General features: G+C 35.8%; 1 protein-coding gene across 6 annotated transcripts in view; it reads right to left on the reverse strand.

Moving 5' to 3' along the window:
* The window catches only part of ANKIB1 (ankyrin repeat and IBR domain containing 1), a 131,666-nt gene that overhangs the window by 10,352 nt on the left and 104,659 nt on the right, over window positions 1-16,655 (reverse strand). For all 6 annotated transcript variants that reach the window (XM_074192829.1, XM_074192826.1, XM_074192828.1 and 3 more), the window contains 7 exons: window positions 16,226-16,356; window positions 12,229-12,363; window positions 11,213-11,299; window positions 11,056-11,122; window positions 6,721-6,866; window positions 5,361-5,539; window positions 3,662-3,713 (listed from right to left, as the gene is read on the reverse strand). In XM_074192829.1, coding sequence (XP_074048930.1) covers window positions 3,662-3,713; window positions 5,361-5,539; window positions 6,721-6,866; window positions 11,056-11,122; window positions 11,213-11,299; window positions 12,229-12,363; window positions 16,226-16,356 — 797 coding nt within the window. The remainder of the gene's footprint in view (window positions 1-3,661; window positions 3,714-5,360; window positions 5,540-6,720; window positions 6,867-11,055; window positions 11,123-11,212; window positions 11,300-12,228; window positions 12,364-16,225; window positions 16,357-16,655) is intronic.

A 16,655-nucleotide genomic window follows, 5' to 3' on the forward strand; every position in this document is an offset into this window, starting at 1 on the left:
TAGTTTACCACTCTTAACTGGACACCAGCTCTGACCTTGCCATTCCCAAGTTCAAAAAAGAGCCAGTGGTTCATTATTGTCTCTAGAATAAAATACTACTTTGGCATTTAAAACCCTTCACAACCTGACCTTACTGTATCTTTCTAGGCATATTAGCTATTATCCCTAAATCATTTTAAATTCTAGCCAGACATCCTCCCCTCTCATGCCCTCTATCCCATTACACACCCCCACACCCTCTATAGCTCATTACATTATACCCCATCCTCTGTGTCTTTGGCACAGGATGTCTTCTTTAGTTACACATTCATTTTTTGCTTCTAAGAATCTTTAACTTAAATATGATCTCACACTCAAAGTCATTTCTTTTCCCCTGGCTGCTTGAAACCTCCTCCCATTCTGAAATTATTTTCTGTGTTCTTCCATGTGTACATGCAAATCAAATATGTCTCCCAATTGAATGTAACCTCCTTTATCTTCTCTGTCAAGGAGAATGATTATCATCCTGAAAATGACAATAAAAGTAGGAATAAGTGAAACACAAAATAGGATGAAAGTTAAAAGAAACCAAACTACTTTCTTCCAATGGGTTTTAATTTCTTGGCCTGGATAAATTACAACAAAGGTCCTAGAAAACTTATAGTTGTTATAAATTGCTCTAAATAATTTTGTAGGAATGTTGGAGAAGGGAGAAAATGCTGAAGCATTTGAGAAAGTTAAGTGTTATTTCAATCTGTAAAATGGGAAGAATGAGTTCTTGCAAGCAGAAGATGGGTGATCTTGATATCATGTTTGGGAAATCCTAGAATGGATTACTGCACAGAATAATAAGGAAAGAGTAAGTGTGAGGTCCTAGTAAAGGACTGTTATGAATAAGTCATGATGGAGTGATATAATGTCTGTTCTTAACATAAGTAACATCTAGTGATCAGAAGAAAGCTATAGAAAAAAAAGCAGGAATTCTGTTGGGCACATGATACAAATTCTTAAGAGAATTTTGGCAATGAAGAAGAAGTGGAAAAAATAGGAATAAGGATGGATGTGTTTACTGTATTCTTTGCTTTTGACAAAGTTTTTTTTTTTTTTTTGATTCTCATAGCAACACTGTGAGGTAAGTATTCCTATTATTCCCCCTTTACACCTGAGGAAACTGAAGCAAACAGGTTAATCTCCTCAGGTTCACACAGCTGGGACATGTCTAAGGCCGGACTGGTCTGGTCTGTCCACTGAGCCAGCCTCTTTTAACAAAAGGGCTCAGAAGAATCATTGAGATCTGTCTACACTGAGACAGTGGTGTATTACTTTTTCCTTTTTTTGCAAATAGGTAAACTGAAGTTGAGAGAAATCAAGTTACTTGCTCCTAAGTCATAAAACTGGTAAGAATCATAGAACTGGGATAGGGGAAGGAAGGGAACAGGAAACACTTGACAATAATGATGTAAGAGAATAATTCTTCACATCTCCAACAGAGAAAACAAGGGTCAATGTGTAAAAGTTGCAGGGAAGTAGATTTTGAATCAATAGGAGAAATTACTTTTTTTTTGAGAAATTACTTCTTAACAATTATAATGGGATGCTTTGCAATTGATTCCTTTCACTGGAAATGTTCAAGCAGAACAGCACAGGCAGTATTTGCTAGGGGGCTCATAAGGGGATCATGGAGGGAGTTGCACTAAATGACTTCTAGGTTAACTCTAAGATTCTATGAGTCTGTTTTGTTAATGACAGGATATTAAACTTTCATGTCAGAGCATATGCCAAATCCCAATTTAAAGTAATCTATGAGACAAAATTTTCTATAAGGTTGAAGTTTCAAAGTGGGGAAAAAAACCACTTTGAAAATAGTATAAATCAAATAATTCTGGCAGAAATGTTATTTTCAAAAAATACAGGTAGACAAAATATATTTCTAAAGTTCTTGCTTTCTAAGGGAAATATAACTGTGGAGAGGTTAGTAATTCCTTCTATACAAAAACAAAGTTTTATATGTCTACCATCATGACATCAATATCAAAATGTCCAAGTAAAAGAGTTCAAGATTCCTAAAATAACCAACAATTTCCTGACGTGGTACTTCAATATCCACAGGTGTTAGATAAATCTGAGTATTTTGGAAAGATTTTTCTTGCTTGCCTTGAAATATATAAGTTTTCCATATTTTTATACTGACCTTAAACTCATTTTTTTTGAAAGCTGGAGAATTGTTTTTCATTCTGGGTAGAATTTTTTATCACAATGACACGGATGCTGTACTTGGTATTCTATCACAGAAAATACCACTGAAAAGTACAGGATTGGGTAAAAATAAAGTATTTCTAATGCATTTTGTAGGAAAAAATACAATTATGATACTTTTTATATTGACTTAAGAGAAATTCTTCCTTATATTTCCATGCACACAAATCATTCACAACCACAAGTACACACAATAAGTTTCTTCTTGTTTATGTCACCACATTTTAAAATGTCATTAGCTAAGGGAATTGCAAGTATCCTCAGCAGCTAAGCAGGGTCAAAGATCTAATTTAAATGAACCACAGTCTTTCCTTGAAAAATGATCAATTCTATTATCTTTTGTTTGACTACAGTATGGAGATTAATATATCTTTTTTCCTCCACTTCCAGTGCTTTGAAAATTAACCTCAAATTTTCTTTAATGCCTGTGACAACTTATTTAGGAATTTTAAGGAGTTTAAAAGGATCATTAATTTTAAAATATAGGCATTAGTTACCTAAAGAATTAAATTAAAAGTAAAAGTTCACAGGCATGATTTTTGATTGATATACTATGACATTAATAATTAGCAAGTAGTTTTCTGCCCTTAAGGACAAAATGGAAGCAGTATAAAAGTGGGCAAAGAACTGCTACATACATATAAAATCATATTCCAAAGTTACAGTGGCTATTTAAATCTCAGAAAAGCAAAACATTAAATAGTCGAGGTTTTCACTCAATCCAGTAAATTGTTCAGGCTAGTCCTTAATGTTTCAGAAATTAAAAAAAAGTAATATTAATTCAATTTATTGAAATCTCCTTCATAATCAAGAATAAAAAAATATAAGTATAAAGTGGAAGTTTTAAAAGAAATGAGAATTAAGATGAAGCATCATTTCACATGTTTTTAAAACATTCAAAATTCTCATTTGAAATTATCACCTCATATTTGATTTTAATCACTGTTTTTTTATTCAGTGTTTAAATATAAAAGATCAAAACATTAATATTCTAAATTACTTTTCATTATACTTTTAACATAAAATATTATTTATCAATTCCCTTTCAGGTCATTAAAGTCATTATTTACAAACAGTCCACTAAAAAGCTTACTTATGAACCCTAAATATTTAGGCTGAATCAATACTTTAAAAGCACATTTTTAATAAAAGCATTCACACTAATTCAAAAGACATAACACTTTATTTTTGGATCTCCACTAAATAGTGTCTAAAAAGTTATTTAAAATGATAAAATTTCAAAGTCTTGAGGTAATTCATGCCAAGAATGGCTTAATTTAGTTCTGCCTACATATCTAGATCATAAAATAAAGAAAAGGAATCTCTCACAGTATATTGATATGATTTGGAATAGATATAAATGTAATTTGCAGAAAACTACACAAAAGAAAATATAATTTTTAAAAAGGTACACAAAAACAATTACCTCAGGTGATGCAAATCCTAAATATTCCCAATCCCATGTTCCACCAGCAAAACTACAAAGAAATTAGACAAACCAGTTGATATATTAATAGAATTCTCCAATGAAAATGATTAGTCTCTTGCCCTTTTAATAAAAAGGGAACTCAATCTTTTAATATTCATCTGCTTGAATCTTGTTTCATCAATGAAACTATTCAACCATATAATTTAATAAATTAATTCCAAAATTTAAAATGCAAGTTATTTCTACAAGCATCTATTAGGTATGAGGCACTTTACCAAGCTGCAACACAGTTTAGTGTAAATGTCTCTTGTGGAACAAACAAAACCATGATTTAAGACTGGTATCAAAATGTAAGAAGGCTGCTGGATGGTCAGTGGATAGACTATTGGGCCTGAAGGAAGACCTTACTAAGCTGCGTGATGCTCGGCAAATCATTTAACTTCTGTTTGCCTTAATCCACTGGAGAAGGAATAGTATCTTTGCCAAGAAATCTTCTATGGACAGTACGGTCCATGGGGTCAAGGAAGAGTTGGATACATTGTTGCTGTTCTTGGAGAAGACCATGACAAGCACCTGAAGTGGATGAGTGAGGGGCTCTGCTAAGTCCCCAGCTTCACTTTCTCCTCCAGAGTCATCTGCGCCAGATAGGAGTCAGATACGAATGGCTGGAGATGGCCCTGGATGCATGGGAGACTTTGTCTTTTTAAAGCTAGGTCTTTCCCAACAACATCAAATGTAAGCATTCCCTATAATATACTCAAAGTAAAGTTGCATTTGTTTTATTTATGGAAAGATACAACATACAAAAATCACACAAGGAATAACAAAAAACATCAATTCATAGAAAAGCACTTTCTCATTTATTTTATGTCAGTGGCTATAAAATTTGCTTCTAACTGCTATTTCCCAGATATGTTGGATTTCTTCCATTACAATCTCACTAATTTATAATCATTAAAAAATATAAATCTCTCTCTACACACACACACACACACACACACACACACACAAGCGTGTAAGGGTATACACACACACACACACACACACACACACACACCACACAAACACACACCCCATAATAAAAACAACCCACTAAAAAAGTGAGTAAAGACTACTATTTGGGATTTTCTTGGCAAAGACACTGGAATGGTTGGCCATTTCCTTCTTCAGCTAATTTTACAGATGAGGAAACTGAGGCAAAAAGGGTAAAGCGATTTGCTCAGCGTCACATAAGGAAGGCTGGAATTGAACTGGAGGAGATGAGTCTTCCAGACTCTAGGCCCAGTACTTTATCCACTGTGCCATTTTGCTACTCCACATCTTTTATATGCCAAGATAATTACCGAGAACCATAAATGTACATTAAGTTTAACATCATTTGAATGAATATGTTATAATACAATAATCAAGGTAAACATGATACTTTTGAGCTATTCTAATTTATTCTAAGTATGAAATTGCCGAGTTTTGTTAATTCTTGGGACTCATACAATATATAACGCAGAATACCTTGAAAAGTGAAATTATGTGCATTGGGAAATCAATTTAAATTAATAGATTTCTTCCATTACTTCCATCCCATTACTTTTCTAGTCATAAATCCTCCCAGGAATACATGTTCTATTGGGAGAGAATTTAGGGGCAATGAAAGCAGGTTACAATGACTCAGCTTTTGGACTGTGAACATGGTGCATACCTGCGCCTTGGTGCTTCTGGTGAATCTGCAGGAGCAACCCCTCTTGCTACAGATGCCAAGAACTCTCGCCTCTTCTGCTGCACAAGGCAAGCTGCCCGAATGATTTTGTGTCGAGGCGTGCGAAGGTAAGGCCTATTTACTTTTTGCGCAAGGTCTTCAGTGACCATTTCTAGGTCTGTCTGTTTTAGGGGGGAAAAACACATCCTATGCTAAGAAGAATCAAATGTTCTAGAACACACCAAAAATCTGATTTCTCACTAACTTTAAGACAGAAACTTCAAAGTTTTCTGAGCTGGCTTCATGTGAAATGGAACAAAGAAAGACTCCTCTTTATAAAGTGTGTGGTTTTTGTGTTTTATATAATTTCCCAGGTGTCTGAAAATGAGAGTGTCTTAACAGAAGTGGTCTCAAATTCAGGCAAGCACCACTCTCTTAAGAAGGCGGCATGCTCCCTGCGTTGGCCTGGGTGAGCTAGGAGGGCCTCGTGGCCCAGCGGTGGTCGTCAAGATGCGGACACGTGAGCTGGGACGGACAAAGCACAGGAAGCTGCTAGAACCAATTGCAAGGCTCTGTACACACGAGTGCTGGAGAAGTGCAAAGAAAGACAAAGATTACCATTCCACAGGCACAGGGTGAGCTGAGAAAAGTTTCATGAAGGAAGGAAGTCTTGACTTGGGCCTTGAGGCAAGTTCAGGGTAGGAGGGGTTGAGGAAAGAGGGACGGGGCATGACCGAGGCCAAGAGTCCCTGGGAGGGGATACAAAGAAGGAGAAGAAAGCCAATCTGGTCACAGCCAAGAGGCTAGGGTGAGGGTTAGAATGCAAGGGGTGTGGGCAACAGGGGATGGCTCTTTTTGCTTTTAAATTATGGTTATTTTGGGAGTTTGTTCTCTTTTGTGGGTTTCAAATGAAATAATGTACTTTATTTTATAAAAGAAATGGTGATTTTCTGACTTTGTGGCTTCAACTTAAAATGTAGTTTCTTTTCTGCTTAAATATGAAGTTAAGTTAAACAGCACCATCTATCTGTGTGCTTTTTAAAAACTCTGAAAGAAAACTTTACAATTCAGAGCTCTTGTAGAGTCTCACAGAAAGGTCAATTTCTCTAGGTTTAAACAAACAAAATTTATATTATACTGATAAACTTCTGTATATTTAATACTTAAAATGAAAAACAGTAACAATTCAAGTACAAAAACAATCAATTAATCTAGAAATGCTCAATGTAAATCTCCCCTAGCTTTGTATTACAAGGCAAAAAAATGACTTTCTGTGACAATGTTTTATACATGTGCTTTGTTCTGGCAGGAAACATGCTAAGAATGTTGCCATATAAACCTAATAATGAAAGCATCATTTTACCTGCATAAGTTCAAATATTTCTTTCTTTGTGCTTTTAGGTTCCAAAAAAAATCCATATGGATAAGAACACTTGAGGATGCGTCGAGTTTTGAGGAGCTCTTGAACGGCATCTTCGATAAAAGTGGTATCTGGACAGCCTCCTTCAGCTACAAGGTAATCCGGGCACTGTGAAAACACTTTTTCTTCGCAGCTATACTATTACAATAAGCAAATGCGATTTTGTAAAAAACAAAACAAAAAGCAAAAAATACTACACAAGGAATGTTCTTCCCTAAGAAGAATTAATTTAGATATAGGTTTCATTAGAGAAATCATTCAGATTTTTTTTTTAACAAAGTAAACACTTTATAGATTTTCTTTGTGGCTTTTTGGCCCACTTTATTACATCTCTAGCTGTCTCTGTCATTAAATTAAGTCTCTCAAATGATTTGGTTTTTTTTGTTTTTTTTTTTTGTAGGTTTTTGCAAGGCAAATGGGGTTAAGTGGCTTGCCCAAGGCCACACAGCTAGGTAATTATTAAGTGTCTGAGACCAGATTTGAACCCAGGTACTCCTGACTCCAAGGCCGGTGCTTTATCCACTATGCCACCTAGCCACCCCCCCCCCCAAATGATTTTTGAGGAACTCTGCTATTTATAAATTACAACCATCTTCTCAAAGACAGTTTGTATCTCTTTAGTCTGCAAGGAATAGGAATAAAGAAAAATTAATTCTCTTAGTTAGCTATTGGGCAGATAATACTAGAGGATGGATAAAATAACTGCAGTATCTGAGACCTTGGGCTTCCAGACTCTGTATAATGGAATTGCATAGATTTCTTTGGTTTTTCCTATATTGGTACTAGGAACTTCAGGTTCTCATTAGACCTTACCTCAACCTGTTTCTGGGTGTATAGTAGATAAGGCACAGATCTACATTTGCAGATATGAAAGTATTGCATTAAATAATTAGCAGAAACACAAAAATTAAATTTCAAAATCACATACAGAAAAATGATTATACCATACAATGAAACAAATACCTGAATAAATAGATGCAAGTAAAATATTTAAGGAAAATATCTTTGAAAATAATCATTTCAGATTTTTCTTATCTACCAATTACTCTTCAGAAAAGAGAAAAAGGAAAGAGAGAGAGAAAAGCAGATATGGGGAAGCAGAGGGGGAAGAAAGCAAAGAAAATTCATAACAAAGAATATCCCAAAACTCTCAGAGCAGTTTTAAACCTTAATAGTCCCGTGTTGGGAGGGTTCAATCTGGGGACTCAATAAAACTGAATTAAAGCCTCTCTGAGGTACCACCTCACACCTCTCAGATTGGCCAATAGGACCAGAAAGGATAATGATCATTGTGGGAAGGGTTGTGGGAAATCTGGGACACTATTACATTGTTGGTGGAGCTGTGAACTCATCCAACCTTTCTGGAGAGAAATTTGGAACTACGCCCAAAGGGAAATAAAAATGTGCATACCCTTTGATCTAGCAATACCAGTATTGGATCTATACCCTGAAAAGATGATGAAAAAGGGTAAAAACATCACTTGTATGAAAACATTCATAGAGCCCTGTTTGTGGTGGCAAAGAAATCGAGTAAATGTCCTTCAATTGGGAAATGGCTTAGCAAACTGTGGTATATGTATGTCATGGAACACAATTGTGCTATTAGAAACCAGGAAGGATGGGAATTCAGGGAAGTCTGGAGGGATTTGCATGAACTGATGCTGAGTGAGATGAGAAGAACCAGAAGAACACTGTACACCCTAAAAACAACATGGGGGTGATGTTCAACCTTGATGGACACGCTTATTCCATCAATGCAACAATCAGGGACAATTTGGGGCTGTGTGCAATGGAGAATACCATCTGTATCCAGATAAAGAGTTGTGGAGTGTGAACAAAGTTCAAGGACTATTCCCTTTAATTTAGGGGGAAAAAAACCCTGCTATCTGATCTTGTTATCTCTTATACTTTATGTCTCTTCCTTAAGGATATGATTTTTCTCTCATCACACTCAATATGGATCAATGTACAACATGGAAACAAAGTAAAGACTGACAAATTGCTATCTGTGGGGGGGGGAAGGGAAGTCAGATTGGGGGAAAAATTGTAAAACTCAAAATAAATAAAATCTTTAAAAAAATTCTAAGTAAAAAAACAATAAAAAAATAAAACTGATTTAACTTTGTTAGCCTCAAACTGTACTAAAACTTTAGGGACACCCTGCAAGTCACTCTGACATTTCCATATCCCTTTATATCCATCCTCCCATTGGATCCTCACAATAACTCTGAGAAGGTACAAATAAGATGACCAATTGAAAGGTGAGGAAACAAGTAAGTTATACACAACAGCAATTCTTCATTTTCAGACTGGTCATGTTTTGCAAATATAAACTCTATAGGATACCTAATCCCATTCATTCAGATGTGCAGTTTTTCTTGTTCCCCCTTAAACTGCTGTGCAGAGCCAGTTAGCCTGGTCTTGGGCACAATACAGATCTTTTTGGACCAAGCTATCTTGACCTCATTGTGGAGAGCAACCAGAGAAAGTGTAATGTAAAGAATCTGTATTAAGTGCTTTCCATGGGTTAAGTGCTCAGAACACCAAAAGAGAGGTGGGACAGTCCTCCTTTGCCTCAGCAAACATGGAGGCCCATGAACTTTGGGGGACCCAGTGTGGAGGAGACGGCTTAGCTAACTAATGCTGAGCAGAAGCAGAACACTGTACACAGTAACAGCAATACCCTATGATAACTAACTGTGAGTGACTTAGTTCTTTTCAGCAATGATCCAAGACATTTCCAAAGGTCTCATGATGAAAAATGTTATCCAATTTCAGAGAAAACTACTGATGGATTTGGAATGCAGATTAAGGCATACTACTTTATACTTTCTTTCTTCATCTTTTTACTTTGGTACAAATTTTCTCCCACAAAATGCTAACAGGGAAATGTTTTATGATTGCACATGTACAAACTTATATCATATTAATGTCTCAGGGAGAGGAGGGAAATAAATTGAGTGGAACTTAAAATTTTAAAAAGTTACAAATTTTTACATGTTAATTGTGGAAAAACAAAATATTATTTTAAAAAGACAGAAGGTACAAGGAAGATCTGGTGGGTCAGGCAGGGCCCCTGGGGAGAAGGGTCCTGTGTTAGGCAGGGGCCTTGGGGCAGGCTCTGAATTAGGTGATGTATAGCCTGAGGCTGCCAAGAAAAGAAGGGGGGGAGGGTACTTGACTCTACTGCCCTGGGCTTGACTCTGATAGACCAGGGAGGGGGGGGTTGTGTGTATGTATTGAAATCATAGCTATGAGTCAGGAGGAATCAGAAGATAGTTTATGCTGGTGCTGACATTTCCACTTCTAAGCCAATGTTCCATTTCAACTACAGCTACTCATCCAGAGAAGCCTATACTGCTATTCAGCCAACAACAATTTCCCAAGTGCTTCTATATAGAATGACTTGTGCTCAATAATGTGAAGGATACAAAACTGAATGAAATGATCTGTGCTCTCTCTACCCTTAAGCAGCTGACCGTCTGGGAATGTGAAAAAAACATGCACAAAAACAAAGTGTAAGTGGGATATGACAAGTACTACAAGAGAACTAATGTTGTGTGACCTTGGACCAATTTTTTCATGTCACTAGTCTTTAGCTTATGGGTTAAATGAAAGTTTTTGGTCAGATGAACTCAAAAGGACCTAGAACAGCAGGATTGGGAATAAGAAACACTGGGTTCTATTCGTGCCTTTGAGGCTGAATAGCTGTGTGCCTAGGACTGAGTGGTTCTACCTGTCTGGAGACAAGGCAATAATGTCCATGATTCTGATCCATTTTCATTAGAGAGAAACCTTTCAAGAAGAGCTGTTATTTGAATTGGATCCTAAAGAACATGGAGAATTGTGTCTGGTGATGATAGGGAGGAAGTGTATCTTGGGCAAAGAGGGCAGCACATATAAGGAAGGAAGAATCATTTGTTTTTGTTGGCACAGATGGACAAACAGGCATGAAAGGTGGTTTAGAGAATGCCGACAGGGTCCCTGAAAGGAGTTTTTAATGTAGGATTACTACAAAATGTTAGGGGGTCTGAGAGAACTTCTGCCCTTTCTAAAGTTAGTTTTCCTTAGCTATGGGATAATACTGGGCTCCTTCCTGCTAAACTAAGTCCAGATGGTAACAAAGGATGAAAATGGATTTTGACAGTGATTTTGAATGGACTTTGGGAGGCTTCCAAGGTCTAGAATCCTTGACTTTCTAATCAACAACACACCTCTCCAGACTTCTGTACCCCCATTTCTGTGATCACACCCCCACCCCCACTCAGCATTACTCACTTCCAATGAGAGCTCGACTCAGCTGCTCCATTTTTTCTTTGGCTGTTTTTCGCAGGCGTTGTTCCAACTAAACAGAAAGAATACACCCTCTAAGCGAATTGAATTTCTGACCCAGTTATAGAGGAGTTCCATAAATCTTCAGCAGTTAGTGAAATACCTGATAGCTGAGCTCATGATTTTTAAATCTTGTATAATAATGCATAAATCTGTCCAGTTCCTGAAACCTTCTGTGTTTCTTCTCAGCCTAGAAACAAAGTCCATAAATAACTCACATAAGACCTAGGAGCTACTAATATTGAACATTATAACATCAGTAATATGATTTATATACTTTAAAGAGGTTTTACCTCTTTAAAACATGACCCTGTTTTACTGAAAATAAAGGACAACTCAAACTAATGCATATAGATTCCCCCCCTCTCCTGCCTGACTTCTATAAAATTTCATTGTTTTTTCTTAATAGCTGTTGGCAATATTGACGAAGAGAAACTGGTGAATGAAGGTGACAGATATGAAGAGAGCAGGGATATAAAGGAATAAAAACTCAAGTGAAGTGAGTATTTTGAGTTAAATACAGTTCATAATGACTTCTTAATAAGCCAATGTTGTGTTCCTTTTTTTAAGTTCTTAGGTCTAATTGTGGTGACACATCATGGCCAGGGGTGGTAGAAGCTTCTCCCAAGCTCCAAACACTTGACACATGAGTTGGGGGTTGGCTTCTTCTGAGGAAGGCTCAGCTATGTAAAAAAAAGGCTTCCTAACAGGGGTAGCCACCAGGGTTCAGTCCCAGAACTTCAAGCAGATATTCTACTAAGGGATAAGAAGGGAATAAGCATGATAGAGGTCTTCCTATTATGTGCTGGGCCATAGGGTAAGAACTTTTATAAGTATTATCTCATTTAACTCATAATAAGCCTATGAGGTAGGGGCTACTTTTAACCCCACTGTTCCTATGGCTTGGAAGTACTGCTTTGGTCAAGGAATTGGTGAAGAGAGAACACATAGGGATGAAATCACACATCCTTGAAATACTGAAGAACTTTTCGTATATTAATACAGACATAGATATGGGGGGCAGCCACAGGAGCCAAAAAACAAAGTAAACAAGTCCATAAAGACTCCAGGCCCCACCATCAAGTAGATGGGCATTCTGGTGAAGAAGCCCCTTCTCACCTCCACTGTCATTTCCTTGGACTGCTCCTCCACATGCTGAATGACTTCATAGCGAGTGCAGCGGTAATAGCCTCCAGTGGAAGAGCTGTGCTTCTTCCATTCTTCTAGGCAAATCCAGCAGAAATCATATTTGCACTTCAGGGGAAAAAAAGACACAAATACCTTTTCATATTAACAATATGCAGATAATTTTCACACCTGGTATAAAGGAGAAGAGAGGAGGCAATGCTGAACAGCATGCTGTAAGGACTGAAAGGAAAGAGGACAATGACAAAAGGGCTGCTATTCAAGGAAAAAACGATGGCCATACATGTGGCAAACATCTGGAGAGTTATGTTTCTTTTTTTTTAAGCTTTTTTGCAAAGGCTTGCCCAAGACCACACAGCTAGGTAATTATTAAGTGTCTGGGGTTGGATTTGAACTCAGGTACTCCTGACTCCAGGGCGGTGCTCTATCCACTGTGCCACCTAGCCACCCAAGAGTTATATTCTTAAACAATATAATTTAAGGCAAGAAGGACTGACTACTTTTCTAAGATGCATGTTTACTTTTCTATCAATAAAACAGATGAAAATCTTTGCTGCTCCTCCACTATCATGGCCAATTAAAAGTCTCACTATGACTTAAGTTTTCAGAAAGAAGAGGCATCAATACACACCAAATTCTATCACTTTTGAGAAATGTAAGACTAGAAAAAACAGGGCTTGATATTTGCAGAGAATTCTCCTCCTATTTGGTTTCTCTCTCTGGATGTCATTTATCTCTGTATGGGTAAGCAATTTTCCACTATTTATTATTTATTTTCAATTATTCATACCAAAATATGAATCCTAAGATAATTATGTAAAAATATGTAGATAGAACATCTTGTCTACATTTTATGAACAAAAACCTGTGGCAAAGATAAATTCTTTGTGAATTAAAATTCCTTCATTCCAGGGGCCATGCCTCCTTTGATGTCTCATTGTGAGCCAGAAGTAGAAAAGGTTCTTAAAGGCCTTTACATTCACTGGGAAAAAATGTCTGTACTTTAGGGAATTTGGAAAAAGTCATCACCATGTTAACTTTTAGCTAATGCAATTTTTTTTTTTAGGATTTTGCAAGGTAAATGGGGTCAAGTGGCTTGCCCAAGGCCACACAGTTAGGTAATTATTAAGTGTCTGAGGTTGGATTTGAACTCAGGTACTCCTGACTCCAGGGCCGGTGCTCTATCCACTCTAGCCGCCCCTGGCTAATGTAATTCTTAAAAGACTTTAATGAAACTGTTGAAGAGTAATGATTTACACACTGGCCAAGGGAATACCCACATTGATGAAATAAAAGATGAAAGTAGCAATAAATACAGATTTTTAAAATTTCATCTAGGAGTTGCTAATGTTTCCTTTTTCTTTATAAAAACTATTTAAAACTATATTAAAAAACTATATGAACACTTTGTTATTTAAGTTACTACAATGAAATTATATAATTGTAATATAGCTTATCTTTGAGAATAAAAAACCAAATCATTATCATCAAAAAAAATTTACTGAGAGCCAGTAGGCTCTATGGATAAAACTGGCATTAACAGAATATTAAACATCACATACTACTGTATTAAAAATGAATTATCAGGGGCAGCTAGGTGGCTCAGTGGATAAAGCACCGGCCCTGGAGTCAGGAGTACCTGGGTTCAAATCAGGTTTCAGACACTTAATAATTACCTGTGTGGCCTTGGGCAAGCCACTTAACTCCATTTGCCTTGCAAAAACCTAAGAAAAAAAATGAATTACCAAATTTCAGTTGTTTTCTACTTTAATTCCAAATTAGTGTACTTTTTTCATAATTCTAATTATCTAATTTACTTTTATTCAATATGAAATAATGCCATATATCACTACATAATATATTTAATTTATGAAGCAAATAAAAGTATTTACGTTTAAAGCTTAAAAGTAATCAGTTATTTTATTCTTGACAAATATACTTAATCAGCTAACATAACCAAGTTTATAAAACAAAGTTAGGTTGCCCCATAGGAAAGCACCCACCACTGCATACCATTATTAGTCTCATTTATTGTCCAACTCATTTAAATAAACAAAATACCTGAACACTTAGTGTGTTTAGAAGGAAAAAGAATCATTTTGTATCATTTAAGCTAAAATTGGCCAGAAATTTGTTTGTTGATAGACAAGCAATTTGCTTGGAAAGATATTCCAGCTTACAGAATTTCATCTTGCTAATCAAAATAATCCTCTAAATCAAGTAAGATCCATCTCAATTGTACATTTATCATGGGGGGGAAAGATGACAAAACTGAATAGCAACTAAAACAAAAAAAAGTATTTAATTTTCAGCTTTAGTTTTTGAGTTATTTACCAAAGGGAGCAATGGTAATGTGAGCCTATCCTTAGAGAAGCTCTCTTTCTGGAAAACTAATAACTATCTGGTGCTGACTTCTCAACAAATTAAAAAGGCTTCTCTATATTTGCTATACTAATCTTTAATTTTGTATGTCTAACTGAGCCCCAATCACTTAAGAGGCTTTCCAAATTATGTGAGAAAAGCACTGGGCCATTAGACAATGTACTCTAACACAGAAGGCACTGGATAAATGATCAGTATCATTTACTAAATCTGAGAATCACTTGATTCTTATTTCCACAGCCAAAGAAAAAATCCAGTTTACTAAGAAAAGCTGAAAAGATGCCCAAGCCCACAATAAAACAAAATAAAAATATTTAATATAGATTATTTTCTTCCTTTCAAAGAGCATTTATTTCCTTACCAGGACAAATTCATCACAATAAGTTGGAATTAGATAATAATTACATGAAAGAATTGAACAAAAATAGTTTCCAAGAAACCTGCAAAGTCTTGGATAAACTGCTGCAGAGTGAGATTAAGCAGAACTATGAGACCAATACATACCATACAGCACCAACATTGTAAAAAGAAAGAATTCTGAAAGACTTAATAATTCTGACCAATACCATGAGCATCAATTTTCCAGAGGCTTGATGATAAAAAAAAATTCTACTATCTAGCCCCTGAGAGAAAGGCCACGGTCTAATAACATGATATGGGAAACAAATATTTGGATAGGGCCACAAGGGGAATTTGCTTGTCCAGATTAAGTATTTTGTTATTTTGGTGTCTACACAAAGATTGTATTTTCTTCCTAGACCTGCATCTATTAAAGGTTCAAATCACTCTAACATTGGTATCTACAACAATTGTCATTAGCTTCAATACTGATACTAATAATATGAACTTGATTCTAGTCCTCTCAACTCTAAAAATTTATTCAACTGTATCATCTTTTCCTAAAACAGTACATGGTGACAAATATCCAATACATTACTAGACTGAAAATCTGTGCTGATATTTTCATTGTTTCTTTAAGAGTCCCAAATACAAAGAAATGTAATTTGCAAAAGTCATATCTTCTATTATTTCAATCAATCAACTAGCAGGTAATTATAAAGGACCTACTAAATGCTTCTTTAGGATAGACAGATACCAATGAGGACACTATCTTTATCAAGGGGAAGCCCTTAGATGCACAGAGAGTTGCATGATACATAGAGAAATAAAGTGCTTTTTTCAGGGTCATGTGAAATACCAGCCCATATTAAATGAGGCACTTAACACCAAATGCTCTCCTTGGCCACAACTCCTTGCAGTTTTTCACTGTGCTGGGTAATATTGGTAAATAATGCATGTAACTTACTTTCTGTTTTCTCATATTAATAAGTTGAGTTAAAAAAGGATCCTTTTAATGTCCTAATGTATCTATAACGAAATCACTACTTGAGAATTAACTCCAACCTGAAATATTAAGAATTAACACTTAATTTTTATCAGAGCTGCAGCCAAAGAAGGTAAAATTCAATCTTTTAGAACTAATCTGAAACACTACATGATATATAGGCTAATATACATACCTTCTTAAGAAAAGTAATCAAATTAAAATTCTATTTCAAAAGTATAAAGACATCTCTCAGGCTCATACCTTAGCACACTGCATGTGGTTACAACCTTCATTCTTCTGTATAGGAGATTTACAGTTGGCACAAGGCTTGGAGTTGGTTAATAACCAAAGGCAATTGGCAGCATCTTCATAAGCTTCACTAACTCCCACGACTTTGAGATACCCAGTCATAGAAAGAATAAAAGACACAATACATAAGATTATAAAAATACTTAATATAGATTATTTTCTTCCTTTCAAAGAGCATTTATTTCCTTACTAGGACAAAGGCAAATGATTTATTCTTCATATAAAACATTTCTATATTTAAACAACTCTACATCAACTAAATACGCCATTTAAGCAATGTTGGGGGTTTTTTGTGGGGGGGGGGGAAGAGATGATCTTTACTAAAATACTATGGGGGGAAAAAGTTTCTACTTTTAAAGTACCTTCCAACTTTAGCCTGTAG

The sequence above is a fragment of the Macrotis lagotis genome, chromosome 7, assembly GCF_037893015.1.
Source record: "Macrotis lagotis isolate mMagLag1 chromosome 7, bilby.v1.9.chrom.fasta, whole genome shotgun sequence".
NCBI lineage: Eukaryota > Metazoa > Chordata > Mammalia > Peramelemorphia > Peramelidae > Macrotis > Macrotis lagotis.